Source organism: Chelonoidis abingdonii, chromosome 13 (assembly GCF_003597395.2).
Source record: "Chelonoidis abingdonii isolate Lonesome George chromosome 13, CheloAbing_2.0, whole genome shotgun sequence".
Classification (NCBI taxonomy): Eukaryota; Metazoa; Chordata; order Testudines; family Testudinidae; genus Chelonoidis; species Chelonoidis abingdonii.
Genome location: NC_133781.1, coordinates 1780398 through 1801956, shown reverse-complemented (window position 1 = coordinate 1801956; position 21559 = coordinate 1780398). Strand labels below are relative to the sequence as shown.

Genomic DNA, 21559 nt, shown 5'->3' with positions numbered 1-21559 from the left:
AACAGAAGTAGAAGGAAAATGAAAAATAACAAAAAACCAAAATGTAATAATAGCAAACCACGGGGATAAAAAACTGGGTACCTCCAGAACAATATACAAAATACTAATCTGATTTGTACACGAACAAGGACATTTTGGAGCTAATAAAACATTAGCACAAGTTAAAAAAGTAATGTGGTGGCCAGAAATGAACATGCATATTAACACATTTTGTCAATAATGCTTGGTATGTGCCCGAGTTATCCCAAAAAGGGGGGGGGGCAGACGGGGAGGAGGAACACCAACCTAACACGGGGCAAAAATTGCAAATGGATTACATTGGACCTTTAAAAAAACTCCGACAAAAAAACCCTTTTGCTTGGCGGTCATAGATAATTTTTCAGGCTGGGTAAAAGTAATCCCCACAAGTAACACAGCTCAAACTACAGCTCAGGCTTTATGGACCCAAATACTAAGCAGATGGGTATGCCCTTAATGATAAATAGTAATCAAGGACCTCACTTCATGGAAGCAGTGGTAAAAGCATTATTAATAATAATGAAAATCAAACAAAACTGGCATATAGTCCACCTACCACCCACTGAGTGCAGGAAAAGTAAAAAAACAACAAAAAACCAGCCATGACCAAGCAAATTCAAACACAGGGCTGAAACTGGAAAACTGCTTTACCTGCAATCCTGCTGACCATAAAAGCCTTGGAACAAGCTGAAAGTAAGTACTCACCTTTTAAGTTAATGACAGGTCGAGCTATGAGAACTCCTAAATTCCTAGTCCCATCTGAAAAACAGTTACCTGAATGGATGCAGAAGGAAATTTGAATAGCAGATTTAGTGCAAACAATTTAAAAAATGTGGGCACAAAAGAATCAGCGAAGACAAAGGGAAGAATAAAAAGAACCATCTGGGTATTAATGGAAAATGGTCAAAAATTGGTAAGTAAAAAAACACTAAACCCCATGTGAAAAGCACCATTCCCTGTAAAAGATGTGGCCAGTCCTATAATGATTCTGGTGGCCACTCCAAATGGGAATGTATGAAAACATTCTGATCAAGTCAAACTTTATCCATCAAAAAAGTTAGTATAATCGTTCATAAATATATAAGATACATATAAAATAGTATATAGTCATGTAAAATGTACTAACCTATAACGACTGGTTAGAGGCCTGTGTTTTGTTTATTTGTTTTCACAAACTAATCCATGGAAGCAAAAATATACCAGGGAACCTGTTTCCTTTTGGTCATCTATGGGCTCGTCTGCCATGTGGCTACTGAATCACCATCCATCTGTCCCATAGAAGAGGCAACCAGAGATTGTAAAATCAAGCAATTCCAACAGCAGTGGAGGTTTATACCAAAGATAACAGATTTTCTCCTCCAAATTGAGGGTACTAATCTCAAATGGGTAAAGGCATAAGAAATGGGACTGAGTGTTATAGTCACCCTTCGTGGAAAGGTAATTAAAGCAAACAAAAAATGTATGACATGGAACTGGAATGTCACAAAACTATGAAGTAAAGATCCTGTATGGTGAACCTACCCCCAACCAGGAAGAAGTTCTTGTAAAAATGGTCTTCAACTTAATTGAAAATGCATGAAAAAATGTGAAGCAGTATTTGTAAAACCAGGGAAGTAACTGTACAAAAGAATAAAATGGGGATTCCAGTATGAGCGTCCATTCCCCTTACTTCCATCTTTCATAGAACGCAGACCTATAACTATAACAGCACCTCTGACCAACTGAAAAAGCAGGAGCAAAAATTCAAAAACGGTCCCTAACTGCTGAAGATAATATACATTTAGGCACAGTTCCAACTGGCATGAACCTTACTATAAATAAGAGTTCAGAGCTGTCCTCTGTAGCTTTGTCCAAAGGTTATGTTTCAACAACGCTTATCTCCCCAGAATTTAAAAAAAGGAAGCCAGAAAAAAATTAGAATACAAAACTCTTTGTCCAAGCAGCCAATTCCTCAGTTCAAAAACTGAAAAAAGTGGTCAAACCTGATAAAGGCTATGACGACGGGAAAAAAACTGAATGTGGAAAATGGAAAAGTTTGGCACTGTCTGGTAACAAAATCTGTTCATCCCTTTGGGGCCAAAAAAACCTCTCATGGAATATGAACCTTTCATGTAACAAACAGAGCAGGTGTTTATTAGGAAACACATGGAGCCTCTCTACCCTAAGGGCAAAAATAAAAAAAACTTTAAAGCAACTAATGCAGTCAGCACACACTGACAAACAAGGGAAACAATGAATCAAAAGCTGGGATATTCTGTAATGAAATTAAGTAAATTGTTGGAAAAAAGTGTTTTAAATGTTGTTGAACAAATAAGGAATATTCGCTCAGGATTATCCTGGAAAAAAGTTTGTATAAAAGACCAGGAAATCTTAAAAGAATAATAAAAAACATCTTAGAGCCAAAAAGAAACTTGGCCCCAGACTCTTAACTGGGCATTGAGTTACTACTCTTATATGAATCAATCATTCCAAGATACCTGAAAGGTACAAGTGCAAACATGTACCATATGCCAGTGCCCTCTCGTTCTTTCCAGTATAGCCAATGGAAAGGCACAAGAAGTGTATCCGGTAATATACGCCAGCAGCTGGAAAAATAAAACAAAATACTATAAAATAGACCAGAAGAAAAGGAATTAGGGTAAATACCTAAATTAAAAGAAAAGCAAATACTGGAAGCCCAATGGAAATGGGGTACCTTGAGTTAAAAAATTGAAATTTAAAATAAAAGAAGATAACCTCACCCTAAACTTACAGTAAAAAAATGGTTGGTGGAAATTATATAAAATAAACCAAAATATATGTTGGCATTAAAAAAAAGGGCAATGTAACAATAAACAACCACACCTGGTTCATGGACCAAGAAATGTGGTTTACTCATGATAATATAACTCATTTCCAGTCCAAACACTAGCAATGGCACCCCCAAATCATAGAATATTAGGGTTGGAAGGGACCTCAGGAGGTCATCCAGTTCAACCCCCTGCTCAAAGCAGGACCAATCCCCAGATTTTTACCCTAGTTCTCCAAATGGCCCCCTCAAGGATTGAACTCACAACCCTAGGTTTAGGAGCACTATGCTCAAACTACTGAGCTATCTGTATGACTCACCTGAAACTAACACTGCCAAGTTTAAAAAGAGAATCAAGTAAAATATTACAGATTGGAATATAAAAATACAAACCAATAAAGGCACACTGGGCCAAATAGAACAGTCAACTATACTATCTGTAAAAGGTCTGCTTGCTCAAAAGTATAACGTTGTTTAGAAAACTGTAGAAAAAATAAAATCTCAAATGTGTGCTTGGTACAATATCGTATGTCAAGTAACATAAAATAAAGTTAATTGGGAGTTATTTTGTATTTCTGAAATTTCTGTATTATTCCTTGTATGTTTCTGTTGTAAATATCAGATTTGTAAGCAATATAAAAATAACAAGCTTTGCAAAAAAATTATAAAATTAAGTTGTTAAATTATGCAACTAATAATCATAAAATAATGCTTTAAGTTTTATAAAAACAAAAAACCGCACACATAATCTAATAGTTAGTGTAGAAATTATGGGTGTGGTGTGGCCATACTGAATGAATTGTGTGAGCATATCTTGACATGACTTAAACATGGCTGAAGGGCTGCAGAGGATCCTGGGAGCAGAGTCCCTTTAAGCAGAAGCAGATTTGATAAAGAGCTGGCAAAGTCTGTGTGTACGATCGATATTGAACCTATTGGTCAGCAAATATGGGCCCGTGCAAAATAAATATCACATGTATAAAGTTCCAGCATGGAGCACAGGTCGACCTGGTTGTAGCGACCTCCCAGCAAGGACACCACGCAGAGAGCCAGAGTGAATGATTGATGAGTGAGTAAACATGGAGTGGTGTGGAGTGATTTTTATTCGGTACCTCCCCAGCCCCTTCTAAAATACTAATTAAATCAAACTCATAACCACACGCCCACTGGGCATGCTTTTAAGACACGTGACTCCTTTGAGGAAAAAGAGTATGAGAATCAAGCAAAGTAAATTACTGTTGGTTGAGATTCCTTAACTGATGCTTGTAGAAGCAACACTGCCAGACAGAGTAGCCAAAACTCTGCTCCGAGGGCTTGAGTAGGACCGTGAACCAGAGGTGTCTCAAGAAAGCCAAGGCCTTGCCTTAGAGGGAGTCTGAGACAGACCAGAGGGCTGAGAAGAACAGACCAGGAGAGAAGAAGCCGTCCATAAAATTGGTAACCACCTTCTCTGTTTGCCAAGCAGGAACTGCGTGAGGCTAGCGCAGGGTTTGTTTGTGTGTGTTTGTAAAAAAGAGACTAGTTAAGAGGAATCTATAGCTCTTAATGTCTAACATAGAAGTTATGTGCTTAATGTTACCCTTCACCGCTTGTGTAATTCCTTCTCAAGAAACTGCTGTGCATGGAAAATAATTGATGTGGATCTTTTTCACTGGTATGACAGTAACCTGCTCCACCGGGAGCCAGTAAAGATCCAAGTCAGAGGTAGTAGCGTCCTTGTTGTCAACACTGAGCACCCCCTGCCACTTCCCCAGCAGCACTTAGTCACAGCAGCACCCCTGGACACCAACAGGATGATTCAAATGGGAGGGTTTGCAGGATCAGGCCCTCATTGGCTCTCTCATATATTATTGCTCCACATGTCATACAGCAGGAGATGGGATTCAGGAAGGGGGTCTGAGAAAGGGAGAGGAGACTCTATCACTGGAGCCCAGGTGGGGAAGGGGCTGAGATCCAAGCACCTGAAGCTGGTCAGCGTGTCAGGAACTGCTCCACATCTCCAGTAGCAGAAACCTACATTTACTTGGTACCTACATTTTTGCAGTAGCAGCCCCTAAGTGCCTGTTTATCTGCCTCTAGACATGTGCACTGCTGCCCCCCGCTAGGCACCCCCACACCTGTCTCTTGCCCAATCCCTAGCATGACCCTGAATCTAGGTGCTCCTCCGTTTATCTTATCTTCAGGGCCCAACTCAGCAGGTCTGCTCAGAGGTGGACCAGCAGATCAGGTCCCGTTCAAAATCTGGCCGGAGGAGGAGGTGCCAGCCCAGCGATTAAAGCACTCACTTGCAATATGAAGAAAGACCCAGGTTCATGTCCCCTCTGTCTGAGGGAGAGAAAAGACTTGAACTGGGGTCTCCCCCACCTCTTAGGAGAGATCTCTAATAATTTGTTCCAGCATCTTTCCAGATACTGAAGTTAGGCTGACTGATCTATAATTCCCTGGGTCCTCTTTGTTCCCCTTTTTAAAGAAAGATTCAATGTTTGTCCTTCTCCAGTCCTGGGGGCCTCATGCCTCCTCCATGAGTTCTCAGAGATAATCATTAACAGTTCTGAGATTGCTTCAGCCAGTTACTTCAGTGCCCTCAGGTGAATTTCATCAGGCACCACCAACTTGAATACATCTAACTTATCTAAATTTTCTTTAACCTGTTCTTCCCTATTTTGGCTGGTGCTCCTTCCCCCTTGTTGTTAATAATTGTGTTGAATATCTGGTCACAACAAATCTTTTCAGTGAAGATTGAAGCAAAATAGGCATTAAACACCTCAGTGTCAGTGACTGGGACATGGGCAATCATGCCTAGTGGTCAGAGCAGGAGTCAGTACCCAGGAGTCAGAGACTTGGTGCCAGAGCCAGCGGTCACAGCTAGTGTCGGAGATCAGGAATCTGAGACAAAGGTTCAGAAGTGGGTTCGCTAGAATGAGGCAAGATGGGCAGGGTTAGGACAAGCAGATGCAGGCACTATTGCAAACATAGGTGATGCTTTGAGCAGCCACTAAGTTGCTGGTGGGCTTAAGAGCTGCTCTGCTGACTCTTCCAACCAATCAGGTGCTGTAGCCAATCAAGCAGCCTAGTATAGGCCAGTTGTGTTCATTAGGTTGCCCAGAAACTGACTGCTGCAGGCCCAATTCCTGACACAGCTTTCTTGAGATTGTCAGTTATTAGCTTTCCTTCTTTGCTAAGTAGAGGACCTACACTTTCCTTCACCTCTTTTCTTGCTCTGAGTCTTAACTTATTTATAGAACTTCTTCTTATTGCCTTTTTCTGTCCCTCACTAGGTGTAGCTAAATTTCTGACTTAACCTTTTTCATTTTGACCCTATGTGCTTGTGCTGGTCTCCTGTGCTCATTCTTAGCAACGTGTCCATGTTTCCACTTTTTCTAGGATTCCCTTTTGATTTTCAGGTCATTAAAAAGCTCCTGATTGAGCCATATTGGCCTCTTACTGTTCTTCCGATCTTTCCTTTGCATCAGGATAGCTTGCTGTTGTGCCTTTATTAGTGTCTCTTTGACAAACTGCCAGCTCCCCTGAACTCCTTTTTCCTGTAGATTTTCTTCCCGTGGGACCTTAGCTGCTAGTTCTCTGCTTTTGTTGAAGTTTGCTTTCGAAGTCTATTTTCCTTATTCTGCTAGTCTCACTCCTTCCTTTCCTTAGAATCATGAAATCTATCTTTTCATGATCACTTTCACTCAAATTGCCTTCAACCTTCATCAGATTAACCACCAATTCCTTTCACCACATTAGTCAGAATCATGTCTAAAATGGCTACTCCCCCAGTTACTTCCTCCATCTTCTGAAACAAAAGGTTGTCCCTAATACATTCCAAAAACTCATTGGAACCTTTTGTATTTTGCCATATTGCTTTTCCAACAGATGTCTGGGTAGCTAAAGTCTCCCATTACTACCAGGTCTTGTATTTTGGATATTTCTGTTACTTGTTCTATAAATGTCACACCTACCCACTCCTCCTGATTTGGTGGTTTACAGTGGACTTCTATCATGACATAGCCTCTGTCCTTCCCCCTTTTATCTTAACCCATTGTAAGTGCCAAGGACGTAGGCAGTTTTGCCTAGCGGTCAGAGCTGGGCTGAGCTCTGCGCACCAGGGAAGGGAGTCACTGGATCAGAGTTAGGGAAATTACAATGCCAGGTTCTGTAAACAAGGGTGAGGGTCAGAGTCAGGCCAAGTCAGAGAACAGAGACAGTACCAGGTTAGGATCATGAGTAAAGGTCAAAATTAAGCTGGAATCACTGATGCAGAGGTGCAGCGTAGTAGTAGCCAGCCAAGATCTATGTGATTGCCCAGATAGCTTCCTTGGGCAACCCCTGGGTTAAGTAGAGGCACTTGGCCAATCAGAGGGCTCAGGCTGCTGTCACTCTGGGTCTCGTGGGTGGTACTTCCTGCGATGCCTATTCTCCATAGTGCTCCCTGAAGGGCCTTCCAGTGGCACTGTGGGACTAGTAGCTGCCCAAGGCTCAACAGACCCACATTCTAGTCCTTGGGTCCTTACACCCAGAGACTTTCAGCTGGTGTGCCTCTCACCTTCTTCTAGACCTCAGAACAAGTGAATATATTCTCAATGTATAGCATAACACCTCATCTCTTTTTTCTCTGCCTAGCCTTCATGAACAAGCTATACTCCTCTATACCAATATTCCAGTCATGAGATTTATCCCACCAAGTCTTTGTGATGACAATTAAGTCATAATTTAGCTCATGTACACCTCTACTCCAATAGAACGCGACCCGATATAACATGAATTCAGATATAGCGCAGTAAAGCAGTGGGGAGCCCTGGGCCCTTTAAAGCGCCACCCAAGCCCTGCTGCTTTACCATGTTATATCCAAATTCGTGTGGCACCCCAGGCCCCTTAAATCCCCGCCTGAGCCCCACTGCCAGACTGAACCCGACATAACGTGGTCTCACCTATAAGGCGGTGAGATTTTTTGGCTCCCAAGGACCGCGTTATATCGGTGTAGAGGTATACTAATACTTCCTGTTCATTCCCTATACTTCTTGCATTTGTGTATAGACATCTAAGACACTGGGTAATTCTCCCATGTTACCCTTTTTGCTGCTCTTATGACCTTCTTGTAATTTTCCATTTCCTGACCTATGCTCTGATGCCTGAACTCTACACAATATTCTAGTATTAGTCTCACCAGTGCCATATGCAGACGTACACTCAGCTCCCTACTCCTACTCCCTACAACCCTCTTTATACATCCAAGGATCGCATGAGCCCTTTTTACTCCAGCATCGCACTTGTGCACTTGGACCCCTAAATCCTTTCCAGAGACACTGCTTTTGAGGATACAGTCCCCCATTCCGTAGATAGGGTCTACATTTTTTAGGAGAAATTTTCAAAAGTGTTTAGGCATCTCAAGATGCAAATAGGTGCCTGTAGGATTTCCAAAATACCTAAGTAGGCTAGACAAACACCTGTCAGGGGTGGTCTCTACTGAATCTGCCACAGCACAGGGAGATGAACTTGATGGCTTCTTGTTCCCTTCCAGCCATTCATGTCTATGATTTCTATGAGGTCATGTGATAAAGAATGAACTTGTGCTAGAAGAAAAATAAAGAGAACAAATTATGAAATAGCAATTGTAAATTACAAAATCCTGGTAAGAACAAAGGAAATGTTCTGCTATGAACACTGTATGTGATTGCTTAAATACTAGTATCAATTACTATTTTCTGTGATTATTTATTATTAGAACCTTACACTAAACAGCAGAGCATTACAATCTGCACAATGTTAACCAAGGCTTGCTACTGAAAACAGGAGTAACCAAAACACTGCTTTTAAAAAGGAATTAAAAATACAGAATTAAACTGGAGTGAAATTGCATTTACAGTGGTTTATAGGAAACAGAGTAACTTTCAGGCATTGGAACAGTAGATAAGACCCCCATAAAGTGGCAGTGAATTATTTTATGTAACACACAGTCATGTGCTTTCACACCACAGCCCTGGCGAGGGGTTGCTGAGATGGGCCCGCAAGGAACACAAACCTCTCTGCCACCCATGTGCTATTTTGGCAACCACTGCACAGGGCTCACCCCATTGTGGTAACTTTTATCCCTTCTGCCCCTCGCTATCCTCTTCCCCTGTCTGGCAGCAAATCTCCCCCAGCCTACCCCCCGTTCCTGTGCCCTCTCCCTCATTCTGTTTACCTGCCCCCCACCCCATTCCCCTGCCTCCACCAGCTGTTCCACCCCCATCTGGACACGATCCGGCCCCCGCCCCATAAACAGGGGGCCCCTCTGCAGCCCTTCAGCTGGAGGAGGAGATTCTGATGGCAAACGGGGGCAGCGGCTTCAGCAGATGTTCCCGAGCATGTTCTGATTGCTCCAGCCTGCTCAGTGACAGCTCAGCAATGTGGGGAAATTCCTCTTCTCCACCCCTTCCCTCTCAGAGGCTGAGCTTCCAGGGTTACAAGCTGCTGCTGCTGCCGCCTCCAATGTGATCTGGGAGCCTGGGCAGAGGGGGAAGGAGATGGGGGAAAACAGGCTGGCAGGGGCAGCAGGAGCGATCAGTGGGGAGGGAGGTCGCGGCTCCCAGCCCTTCCCTGCAGCACCCCGGGGCACATTGACTTTCCTGGGGAGAAGGAGAGGAGCAGGGAGAGGAAAAGCCAGTTCCTGCCTCTGCCTGGTCCCTGCCCTGCTGGGGGAATGTGCTGCCCTTGGGGATAGTGGGTGGATCCCCAAAACTGGCTCCTTTGATTCTGCTCTTTTCTCAAGCCAGATCCACACTAGGAAATTAGGTCAGTAGAACTACCTCACTCAAGGGTATGAAAAATCCACACCCCAAGAAAAGTAACACAGTTAAACCATCTAATCCCCAGTGTAGACCAGGGGAGGCCAACCTGTGGCTCCGGAGCCACACGCGGCTCTTTGGAAGTTCATATGTGACTCCTTGTACAGGCACCGACTCCAGGGCTGGAGCTACAGGCACCAACTTTCCAATGTGCGGGGGCGGGGGTGCTCATTGCTCAACCCCTGGCTCTGCCACAGGCCCTGCTCCCACTCCACCCCTTCTCTGCCCCCTCCCCTGAGTCTGCCATGCCCTCGCTCTTCCCCCTTTCCCCCAGAGTCTCCTGCATGCCACAAAACAGCTGATCAGGAGGGAGCAGGAGGCTCTGATCAGTGGGGCTGCTGGTGGATGGGAGGCATTGGGAGTGGGGAAGGGGGAGCTTATGTGAGGCTGCTGATGTACTATGGCTCTTTGGCAATGTGCACTGGCAAATTCTGGCTTCTTCTCAGGCTCAGGTTGGCCACCCCTTGTGTACACAGTGCTAGATTGCCAGGCAAATTCTCCCGTGGACATAGCTACTGCCTTGTGGGAGGTGGAGTATCTACCTCGACAGGAGAAGCCTTCCTGTTGGCGTAGGTAGCGTCTTTACTGAAGATGCAGCTGTGCTGCTGCAGCATTGTAAGTGTTGACGTGCCCTAAGATTTGGTTCTGAGACTTTTAAAAACATCTCCGTGGGTTTAATCCTGGTGGGAGGGACTGGGACTGAGCTGCAATAAAGTGACCAAGTGTTTTTTCAGCCTAGCAGAATCTAGAATCTGGCTTCAGGTAAAGAGCTGGGGTGTAAAATGGATGAAAACATTTTCTGATGCCTACCCAATGGCCCTTCTTGCAGAATGACATCCATATCTTGCTCCAGATCCTGCCATCCTCCCAGGGGACAGGGAAGAGACATGGGTACTGCAATGGTGCTGGCTCAGGTAAGTGATTGGCAGGGAGCTGCTGGGGAGGGTGAGGTTGGTCTGGACATGGGTGAGGGACAGGAAATACAGGAGGAAAGGTGAATGGGGAATGAAAAACCTCTGTTATGTCCTTTGCTCTTTACACAACAAACACAATAGAGAGAAGCCACGGGGGCACTTCTAGGTTACAGATAACCATGTTTAGTAACTAGACACAGACATGCAAGGCCTAGCCATGTATTTACACTACTGCTTAAATTAGTCCTTGGCAGTTTCTAAACCACAGAACATAGTGAGCCACCAGACAGATCACGAAATGCCTAAAGGGATGTAATAGGGTTTTATGGATTGCTTGGTCTTTAAGGACAGCTAATCATCAACAGGAGCCCTTACTGGGTGTTCTTCTGCTTCGGCCACAGTGGGTTTCCACAGCCTGGGTTCTCAGTTACTAGCTGGTAGTGCCCCCACCTGACTGTTTAAGGGAGCCAGGAAACCTTCCCTACCTCCCTGTGTAGTTTCAGTTATCCCTGACCTGGTCCTTACCCCCAGGATTAGCCTGATGCCTCCGTACATTACATACCTTCTGTAATGGATGAACCAACAGTTAATGTACATATTATTTACAAGGAGAAATATACAGGAAGCCTATAAAGGGAAGGGAAAGATGGACTTGGAGTGGATACTTCAGTAACACCATACAACTCGCAAGTAACACAATCCCTAGAGTGGATTGCCTTGGATTGACGAGTCCAGTTTATTCTATAGCAGTGGGCTCCGTAAGGTGGAGGACCCTATCTACCTTGATGAGATGTTGCAGGCCTGAAGCTGCAGGAGCGTGATGATGTGATGAGAGTGCTGATTTGCCCAGGGGTCTAACCTCTCTGCAGCAGCAATAGGCATTACTCACAGTGGAAAATGTCCCCAAAGTGTATGGAGGCTCCTTCACGTTTCCCAGGCCAGTTGCTCTCTGCTCGAGTTCGGCAAAGCCCTTTGAGAGCAAAAGCGGCAACACATCAGGCAGGGGAAGACAGTCAGGGGATGACTCGAGCTCCCCTGGGGCAGGGGGAGACAGTCAGGGCATCGCCCACGCTCCCCTCAGGAGGGCAGGATAAGACAGTCGGGGCATCACCTGCGCTTCCGTCAGGTGGGGGGAGACAGTTGGTGCATTGCCCGTATTCCCCTCAGACAGGCGGGATAGAACAGTCAGCGCATTGCCCGCGTTCCCCTCACGCAGGGGATGCCAGTTGGGGGATCGCCCGTGTTCCCATCAAGCAGGGGGGAGACAGTCGAGGATTGCCTCCATTTCCCTCAGGAAAGGGGAGACAGTCTATCCTCCTCTTAGCCCCCTCCGATTGACTTACCCAGCCTTCCTTCCTCTAGGGTTCACCCAATCATAACGCTCAACACCCTTGATGAGGTTAGCACACTCCAGTCCTCCCCATTTCTCATTACCCAGCAACATGCTTGGCTTCTGTTTTCAACAGACCCATTACTCACATGACAAGGATATTACCCAATTCCTGCATGCTACGGACTCCTCCCTCTTTAATGTAAAAGAGTATTTGGGGTGGGGGAAGAGAATCTCACCAATACATTATTGTCAAATTGACTATGGTTAAGAATCCAGCATGCTAAAAATTAAATCTGAGTTGTTTTGCAATTTCTGTCAGAAGACCATTGCATTGGTATCACAACAGCATCTGAGGCAGAATCTGTACTTTCTGGCCTAGCTGTGTCAGCCACATCTTCCCACTATGTGATGCTAGGGTCAGTTGTAATGGAAACAAGGATGCAAGTCTCAGTGGTGCTGACACAAGTCAGTGTCTGTGGCTGTACTGTAGGATAGGTGTTTTCAATAGGCATCTCTGGGGTAGGACATCCTGCTGAACCTGTTCTTAAAAGCTGGTTTAGGCAGGTATTCAGTGAAAGACATCAGCTTTCTTGTGCATAAGTTCAGCTAATCTGTTTTGTATCAGAATCAATAACAATAGAAATGAAGGGCTTTTATGCTCAGCCAGTCCAGTTGAATCCATGTCATTCTCTATTAGTGGATCCTTTTACTCCACAACCTACAGGTTCAGCATATGCACTTTATTTATGTTACCTTCACTTTAATAAGACCTCAGGAAGAGGGGATTTTCACTGTACGTTTTTAGTAGCACTGAGGTTTTCCACAACTTCACCTCTGCAAGTAGCCTTTGATAATCCTTTAAGACATCCTGTATTAAGCTTCATTTCAAGTCTAACTTCATCTACATTGTAAAGAATTACAAACAACATTTTGTTTTCTTCTAAATGTAACAGTTCTGGAGATGCTATAACTGTCCCAGGGCTTGTCATGACTACAAAGTTAACTCTAGTTATAGCTCGAGTGCTGCCCCTAACTTGAGTCACATCCACACAAAACTTAACTTCAGAGCAGCTCAGCTGCCTGCAGAATGAAGAATCATGGGATTCACATACAAGTGAGAGCAGCACCAGTGTGGACAGTGGACACAGTAACTCAGGTGTTGTTTTGCTGTGTGGCCTCTCTCACTCAAGCTTGGCTAGTTTATGAGAAGTAGCTCATAAACTGGAGTTAACTCTGCAGTGAAGACATAGTCTCATTGGGCTCCATGTTGTCTTTCAATATCGGTGGGACAGTCCTCTACTGAGCTATTGTACAAGCCCGTTTTCCCCAAATACCAGGCACTTTTAACCCTTCCCTCTTCCACCTTGATTTAATAAACAGTCCAACTGGCTGCAGGTAGCAATTTTTTTGTAGATTCACTTTCACTGGGCCTCTGCAGTCACTGGCTATTCCACTGTATTCCTGGATTTGGACCATGTCCTCGGTTGCAAATTGTTGTGTGTTTTTACTGTGTAATGTGCCAAAGAACTCGATGAAACCACACAGGCATAGCTGGGTTCCAAATAATCACATTTAGTAAATTTTCACAGACACCCAAGGCCTAGCTACATACCCGCTGCTGCTCTGGCGGCTTCTAAAACCTAGAATACTGTGAGCTCCACTAAAGAGCTCATAAACCATTTAAAGAAATACTAACAAACTTATACACTACATCTTCTTTAAGGTAGGACCTGAATTTCAGGGACAGGATGGAAGTACTCCTGTGTGAGGAAACAACCCCCTGATACCAAAGCTCTGTTGCCATCCTACAGCACTCAGAAGCCAAGAGTAACTCTGGAGGGGGGGTTACAAACTGTAGGGAAATGGTGGTTATTTTGAATAAGGACAGTTTGACTCTACCCCCTTGAAAGTAATGGAAGGTGGTGGCCATGTAGAACAAGGGCGAATGCGTGAGTTCCGTGCCAGGAATCATGGTCATGATAAAATCAGCTGAGTTGTGTTTTTTAATGACAGCTTTGAGAAATTTTCCCTTCCCCAGAGAAAATTTCCTACTCTCTGTGGGGTGTGACTGAGCAGGTGGCATTGTGGCTGGGGCAGCAGGTTCTGAGAGGGGGATTCTGGCTGTTTCAGGAGCTGGTGACCTTCGAGGAGGTAGCTGTGTATTTTACTGAAGAGCAATGGGCTCTGCTGGACCCCAGTCAGAAAGCCCTCTACAGGGACGTCATGCAGCAGAACTATGAGAATGTGACCTTGCTGGGTAAGGATTCCTTGTCCCCTCGGGTATTAGAAGGAGTGACGGGGTCTCTGAAGCATCTGGGTTGGCTTCTGCTCAGGGTTCTTCTCTGGCCCCTTAGATTTCAGGAAGATCAGCCCCAGAAACCATGCAAGAGAGACTGTTCCCTCCTGATACCCCTCCCAGGGGAGAGGAGATTCAGAAACATAGTGGAGAGGCTCATCCCCAGAACTTCCAAGGGAGAGGATGGGCTGTATGTAGCACTCTGTGTTTTTAAACACGTACTCTCACACACAGATATGTCTCTCTCCATCCTTTCCCATAACTATCTCCATGGCTGTAAAGGGCTGTGGTCTTAGCAAGGTTAGGAAGGAGTAAGAGGTTGCACAAAACTGTATTGTGCCAAAGTCATAAAATCCCCCAGTGTGTGGAGATGGCTGCACCTCCTGCAGGGGGAGCTGTACACCTCCCAAGAACCATCTGACCTCCCCAAAGGGTCTTCAGGAACATCTGTTTGGTTTATGCAGCTCTGGTGGATGGAGGCAGCAGTGTTGATACAATATACTTGGATTTCTTCAGGGCATTTGACTTGGTACCACATGACATTTTGATTTAAAAAGCTTGTGTTACATGGAATGAACTAGACCACACAGTAGATGGATTGTCAACTGGCTCACTCACAGATCTCAAAATGTTTTTGTTAATGGAGAGAAGTCAATGAGCAGGGCTGTTTCTAGTGGGTGCCCCAGGGACCAGTTCTTGGCCCAACACTACTTAATATTTTTATCAACAATCTTCATGATGATGTAAAAGCTTTGCTGGTAAGGTTTGTGGATGACACAAAGATTAGTGAGGTATCAATAATGAGGAGGACAGATTATTGTTACAGAGTGATCTGAATTTCCTGCTTAAATGGTCATCATCCAATAAAATGTGTGTGACGGTACCTTCCATAAGGCTTTATGGAAGTATGCTTAGAATGTGTTTTATGCCATGTAACATATCTCTGTAAAAGTTATGATCTACTGAATGTATTAATCCTATTTGTATGCATGTATCATTTTTGTATTTAAAGTTATGAATGTTGGCTGTGTACTGGCTTGATTTCTAAATAACCTTAGTAGAGCATTTAGTCCGTTCCCGGAGAAAGGAATGTTGAAATTAAGTACCTAATCAAGAAACATTTAAAGGACAGTGGATCTTGGAATGCTCCAATCCACATAAGAAGTCTACTTGAGGACGTTCACGGTAGCATGTAGACAATGGATGCTACTTGTAAAAGCTGTGAGTCATGCATGGACATGTAACTTGCTCAGGTGACTCCAAAACTCCATCTTGGAGCTGGACTTAACATAGGAGTGAGGAGGGGGTCTCCACCCATAAGAGACAGTCTATTTAAACCCTTGGGAGACCACTCCATTTTGGTCTTCAGATGGCTAAAGAGGGAACCTCTCCACCTTTCCGCCCCCCTCCCCCTCCAGGATACTTGAAAGAAACTGGAACAAAGGACAGTATGCAAGAGGTGTGAGTGATTGCTGGATCCAGGCTGAAAGGAGATTAGTCTGTAAAAGGGAGCATTCTGGAACTGGTGAGGATCTTATCTGTGTTCAGTTTGATTAGACATAGATTTGTGCATTTTATTTTATTTTGCTTGGTGACTTACTTTGTTCTATCTGTTACTACTTGGAACCACTTAAATCCTACTTTCTGTATTTAATAAAATCACTTTTTACTTATTAATTAACTCAGAGTATGTATTAATACCTGGGGGAGCAAACAACTGTGCATCTCTCTCTGTCAGTGTTATAGAGGGCAAACAATGTATGAGTTTACCCTGCATAAGCTTTCTACAGGGTAAAACAGATTTATTTGGGTTTAGACCCCATTGGAAGTTGGGCATCTGAGTGTTAAAGATAAGCACATTTCTGTTAGCTGCTTTCAGGTAAACCTGCAGCTTTGGGGCAAGTAATTCAGACCCTGGGTCTTTGTTGGAGCAGATGGGAGTGTCTGGCTCAGAAAGACAAGGTGCTGGAGTCTTGAGCTCTCAGGGAAAGCAGGGGTAGATATAGTCTTGGCACATCAGGTGGGAGCTTCCAAGGGGGTTTCTGTGATCCAAACCGTCGCAATGTGTTTTAGAATTGTACAGCCAAATGCAAGGTAATACATCTGAGAAAACAAGAATTCAGATTATATCTACAACAGGAAAGATTCTGGGCTTGGCTACACTATGGAGGCTAGAGCAGCATAGCTGCTGCAATGTAGCTGCGCTGGCATAACCCCAGAGATGTAGCCTACAGCAATGGAAGGGAGTTTTCGGTCACTGTAGGAACACAACCTCCCTGAGTGACAGTAACTATCTTGACAAAGCACTCTTCTGTCCACCTGGGTGTGTCTACACCAGGGGGCGGCAACCTATGGTACGCGTGTCAAAGGTGCTGATTTTTGATGGCACATGGTGTGGGCTGAGCCGCTCAGCCCGTCGCCGCTCTGGGGTTCTGGCTGCTGGCCCCTTGCCAGCCACGGTCCCCGCCACAGCCCCACTCATTTTGCTTCTGGTTAGAGTTCCAGCGCAGGCCCCCTGCCAGACCGAGTCCAGGCCTTCAGCCCTGCTCAGCCCTACCAGCTTCCAGCTCCACTCACCTCAGCTGCCGATCTGGGGTTCCAGCCGGTTAACAACTGATCACTCAGAAGCCTGTGTGCAGCTTAAAGTATCCAAATATGTGCGACCAGACTTTGGAAAACTCAGCAAGGAAAAGCAAGAGCAAGGATCACACTAAACTGATAAGATCTGCATTTTAATTTAATTTTAAATAAAGCTTCTGAAACATTTTGAAAGCCTTGTTTACTTTACATATAACAGTAGTTTGGTTATATATTATAGACTTATAGAGAGACCATCTAAAAAACGTATTACTGGCACGCGAAGCCTTAAATTAGAGTGTATACATGAAGACTCGGTACACCACTGCTGAAAGGGTGCAGACCCCTGCTGTACACCAAGGGTTAGCCTGGCATAGCTACGGCAGTGTAGCTGAGCGCTGTTGCTATATCAGCCTAAATTGTAAGTGTAGACCAGGCCTCTGTCTTAGAAATGACTGATTTAAGAGAAGGTCATTAGAGTCACTGAGTTTTAAGGCCAGAAGGGACCACCAGGTTATCTAGTCTGACCTCCTGTATATCACAGCCCACCAACACCTCTCAGCACCTGCACACAACCGCACAACCAAAAGTAGACTGAAGTATTGCAGATCTCAGGAGACTAGACTATTATGTGAAGCAGGCAGAAAATAAGAGGAACCAAGGTGCACAGAGTTCGAGGCCCCAACAATGGAAGGGAAATGATTAAGTGAGCTATACCCACAGAATCCTGGCAAGTGACCCGCACCCACATGCTGCAGAGGACAACAAGGTGAAAAAAACCCCAAGGTCACTGCCAATCTGACCTGGGGAAATTCCTTTCCAACCTCACGTACAACAATCAGTTAGACCCCATGTTGTGAGCAAGAACCAGCCAGCCAAGTACCTGAGAGAGAGAATCCTCGGTGTGACCTAAGAGCCCTGGCCCACCCTGCCCACTGCCCCATCTCCAGTGATTATCCCTGAGGCTTTAGAGGAAGGAAATACAAAAAACCCCTTCCAGAATACATTGAGGGGATCCATTTCTGATCCCTGCTGGTAGCTGGCTGAAACCCTGAAGCATAATTGAAGGGTGAGTTCACAGTTATCAGTCTCAGCAAGGTCTGAGTCACTAGTACCTCTCAGTAGAAGGACATTTTTGAGGGGACCTGTAACTCGAGAACCCCTCAAAAGACCCCATATTTGGGTCACTATGCTATCCAACACCCCAAGGAGGGTTTAAAATGCAAAGTGATCTGAGTAACCATTCAGATTTTAGAGCACTTACAAAAGTTGAGCTTTAAAGCCTATAAAATGGCAGGAATGGAAACTCGCTAACAGTTTTTCTGTATTGGTGCATGTGTACTGTAAAAAATGTACATTTTCTTAAATCCCATTTTCACTCTGGATCCCCCAAAGATTTAAGGGGTGCCATGCACTATTTTGGGTAAAATTATTGAGACCATTGTCACATCAATAGTTAGATCTCTAGCTCTATGCAAAAAACAAAACTAACTAGAAACTCTTTTATAAATGGCTGTTTTTTTCAGGTCTTATATCTCTGGCACCTCTAGCTCAAATGACCCCAAGTTTTGGGTCACTAACTGCACCCAACACCCTCCTGACATACACCAAATTTTAAAGGAGTCTGACAAAGGATGTTGATTTTAGAGGACTTAGAAAAGTCAACCTTTCAATAGAAGTCGTGATGCAACCTTAACTATAGTGACACTGCCCTGCCAGTACAATTTCCTGGTTTTTCAGAAGTTTGAGTTTGAAATACTTTAACTTCGTATTTCCCGGGTTTTTGGAGGTTTGGGTGTCACTGAATTTATTAAGTGTTTTTTCTGTTTGGTCATTAAATAATGATTATAATCATTTTTTGTGGCTTCAGTTGGTCATTTCCAATGCTCAAAGAAGAATATTTTACCCCAATGTACAAATGGCTAGTTGTGTTCTAGGATGGGGTCTTCGTTTGTATGTTTCCTCCTCTGAAGCGTAAGAGATTGGCCACAGTTGAAGAGAAGACACCAGATGGGGTGGACCAGTACTTTCTAGATTCCTGGCTGATGTATCTTACTTGCATGCTCAGGGTCAAACTGATCACCTGATTTGAGGTTAGGAATGAATTTTCCTACAGCTCCAGTTGGGTGGAACCTTGGTGGGGGAGGGGGTTGGCTTTCCTGAGTCTGCAGCATTGGGCCGGGCTCATCTGCTGGGATCATCTGAGCATCTTACCAAATCAATTCCCTGCCAGTGCTGGTGCCTCAGACATTAGTAGCATGTTGGTCTCTCCTCTTCTCTCCCTGTGCCACACAGTTGACTCTCCTGGGGACTGAAATGTTTTCAACTAAAGTCACTGGGCTTAATATAGGTGGTACCTGAGTGAAAATGAAAGGCCTGCGATACACATTAGGTCAGACTAGATGATCTATTGGTCCCTTCTGCCCTTAAACTCTGTGAAGAATACAAGGGCACCATTCATCCAGCACATTTGCAAACAGCTGTGTTTCAGAATAACTGTAAAATCCTGGTCTCACCTGCTTTCTCTCCCTGGAGCAGGATTTCCAATTGCCAAACCCAACATAATATCCCAGCTGGAACAAGGGGAAGAGCCATGGGTACCAGATCTCCCAAGCTTTGAGAAAAAGGACATCCTGAGAAACATCCGCACAGGTGAGCAAGAGATTAAATGGACACACAAACCAGCTGTCATTGGCATAATCAGCTGGGATTCCCACAAAGGGCCCGTGAGCTCCCCCACTTCTGCTTCATCTCACCCAGGTCAGGACTGCGTCTAGCTGGTGTCGTATCCTCATGTCAGATGCAACTCAGGGCTTCCCACCCATTCTGACTGACACCTAGCAGTAGTTCCCTCCCCACTGGGTGTTCACTTGGGATGTGGAGGCAGAATTGGTCCCCTCCTCTCTCCTTTCTGGGGAAGGGTTTCGGGGGGAGGGATTTGGGTCCTGATTTTTCCATCTCCCGAGCAGATATTTTGGTTTATTTCCTACCATCCTATTGACTTTTTTGAGGTTCCCTTTCCCCTCAGGCACAGGAAATGACTCCTGTCTGGATTATTTATCTGTCCCAGCAGGTGATGGGATGGTGGGAGAGAGCGAGGAGGTGAATACTCAGCAGGAAGTTCCTGAGCAAGTGGAACAACATGGAAATCTATCAGGAAAAACTGAAGAGGACGTTTCCCAGAGTCCTGAGCAGAGAGAAGCCTGTGAGAGCCAGCAAGGAAACAACCCAGGGATGAAACTGGGTAAATCCACTTACTCAATGGGAGGTCTGAAGGACTGTAAGGAAACCATGATCCAGCCAAGAGTCTTCAGTAAAGAGGAACCATATGACTGTGCTGAGTGTGGGAGAAGTTTCAACCGGAAATCCAGCCTTGTTAGACATCAAAGAGTCCACACTGGCGAAAAACCCTATAACTGCCCCAGCTGTGGGAAGTGCTTCAGTCAGATATCAAACCTTATCGTACATCAGAGAATACATACAGGAGAGAGACCCTATAAATGCCTCAACTGTGAGAAAAGTTTCAAGCACAGTTCAGACCTTGTTTCACACCAGAGAATTCACACGGGAGAAAGACCATATAAATGCCCTGACTGTGGGAAGAGCTTCAAGCAGAGTTCAGTCCTTATTTCACATCACACAATCCATACGGGAGAGAAAACTCATAACTGTCTTGAGTGTGGGAAATATTTTGCTTATTTCTCATCCCTGATTTCACACCGGAGAATCCACACAGGAGAGAGACCTTATATATGCCTCGACTGTGGGAAAACCTTCCGTCAGAAAGGGTACCTTATTGTCCACCAGAGAATCCACACAGGAGAGGCACCCTACAGCTGTCCTGAGTGCGGGAAAAGCTTCAAGCAGAGATCAGACCTTAGTGTACATCAGAGAATCCATGTGGCAGAGAGACCCTATAAATGCCCCAACTGTGGGAAAGACTTCAGCCAGAGTTCAAACCTCCTTAAACACCAGAGAGCCCACACGGGAGAGAGACCCTATAACTGCCTGGAGCGTGGAAAACATTTTTCCAATTTCTCGTACCTGATTTCACATCGGAGAATCCACACAGGAGAGAGACCCTATAAGTGTCCCAACTGCGGGAAAAGCTTCAGGCAGAGCTCGGACCTTAGTAAACACTGGAGACTCCACACAGGAGAGACACCCTATAAATGTTCTTTCTGTGGGAAAAGCTTTGCTCTGAGCTCAAACTTGATTTCACATCAGAGAATCCACACGGGAGAGGCACCCTATAAATGTGCCAACTGTGGGAAAAGCTTCAAACAGAGCTCGGACCTTATTTCACACAGACGAATTCACACAGGTGAGAGACCTTATAAATGCTCTGTGTGTGGAAAGAGCTTCAGCCAGAGATCAAACCTCACCATACATCACAAAATCCACATGGCAGCAAGACCCTATAACTGCCCTGAGTGCGGGAAAAGCTGCAAGCGCAGCTCAGACCTTATTTCACATCAGAAAATCCACATGGGAGAGAAGCCCCATAACTGCCCTGAGTGTGGAAAAGGCTTTAAGCGGAGCTCAGAACTAATTTCGCATCAGAGAATCCATACGGGAGAGAAACCCTTTAACTGTTCTGAATGTGGGAAAAGTTTCTGTCAGAGATCGCACCTTATTAGGCATCAGAGAATCCACACAGGACAGAAGCCCTTTAACTGCCCTGAGTGTGGAAAGAACTTTATCCAGAGCTCAGCCCTTACTGTCCATCAGAGAATGCACAATGGAATTAAACCATATACATGTTCTGTCTGTGGGAAAAGCTACAAGGCGAAGGTCTCCCTAATATCC

The 21559-nt window shown here is 44.8% G+C and overlaps 1 protein-coding gene across 1 annotated transcript in view; it reads left to right on the top strand.

Moving 5' to 3' along the window:
- Positions 1-21559, top strand: part of LOC116824950 (uncharacterized) — a 954865-nt gene that overhangs the window by 835675 nt on the left and 97631 nt on the right. Inside the window, 1 exon segment of the mRNA XM_075072070.1 lies at positions 20104-21504. Coding sequence (XP_074928171.1) covers positions 20104-21504 — 1401 coding nt within the window.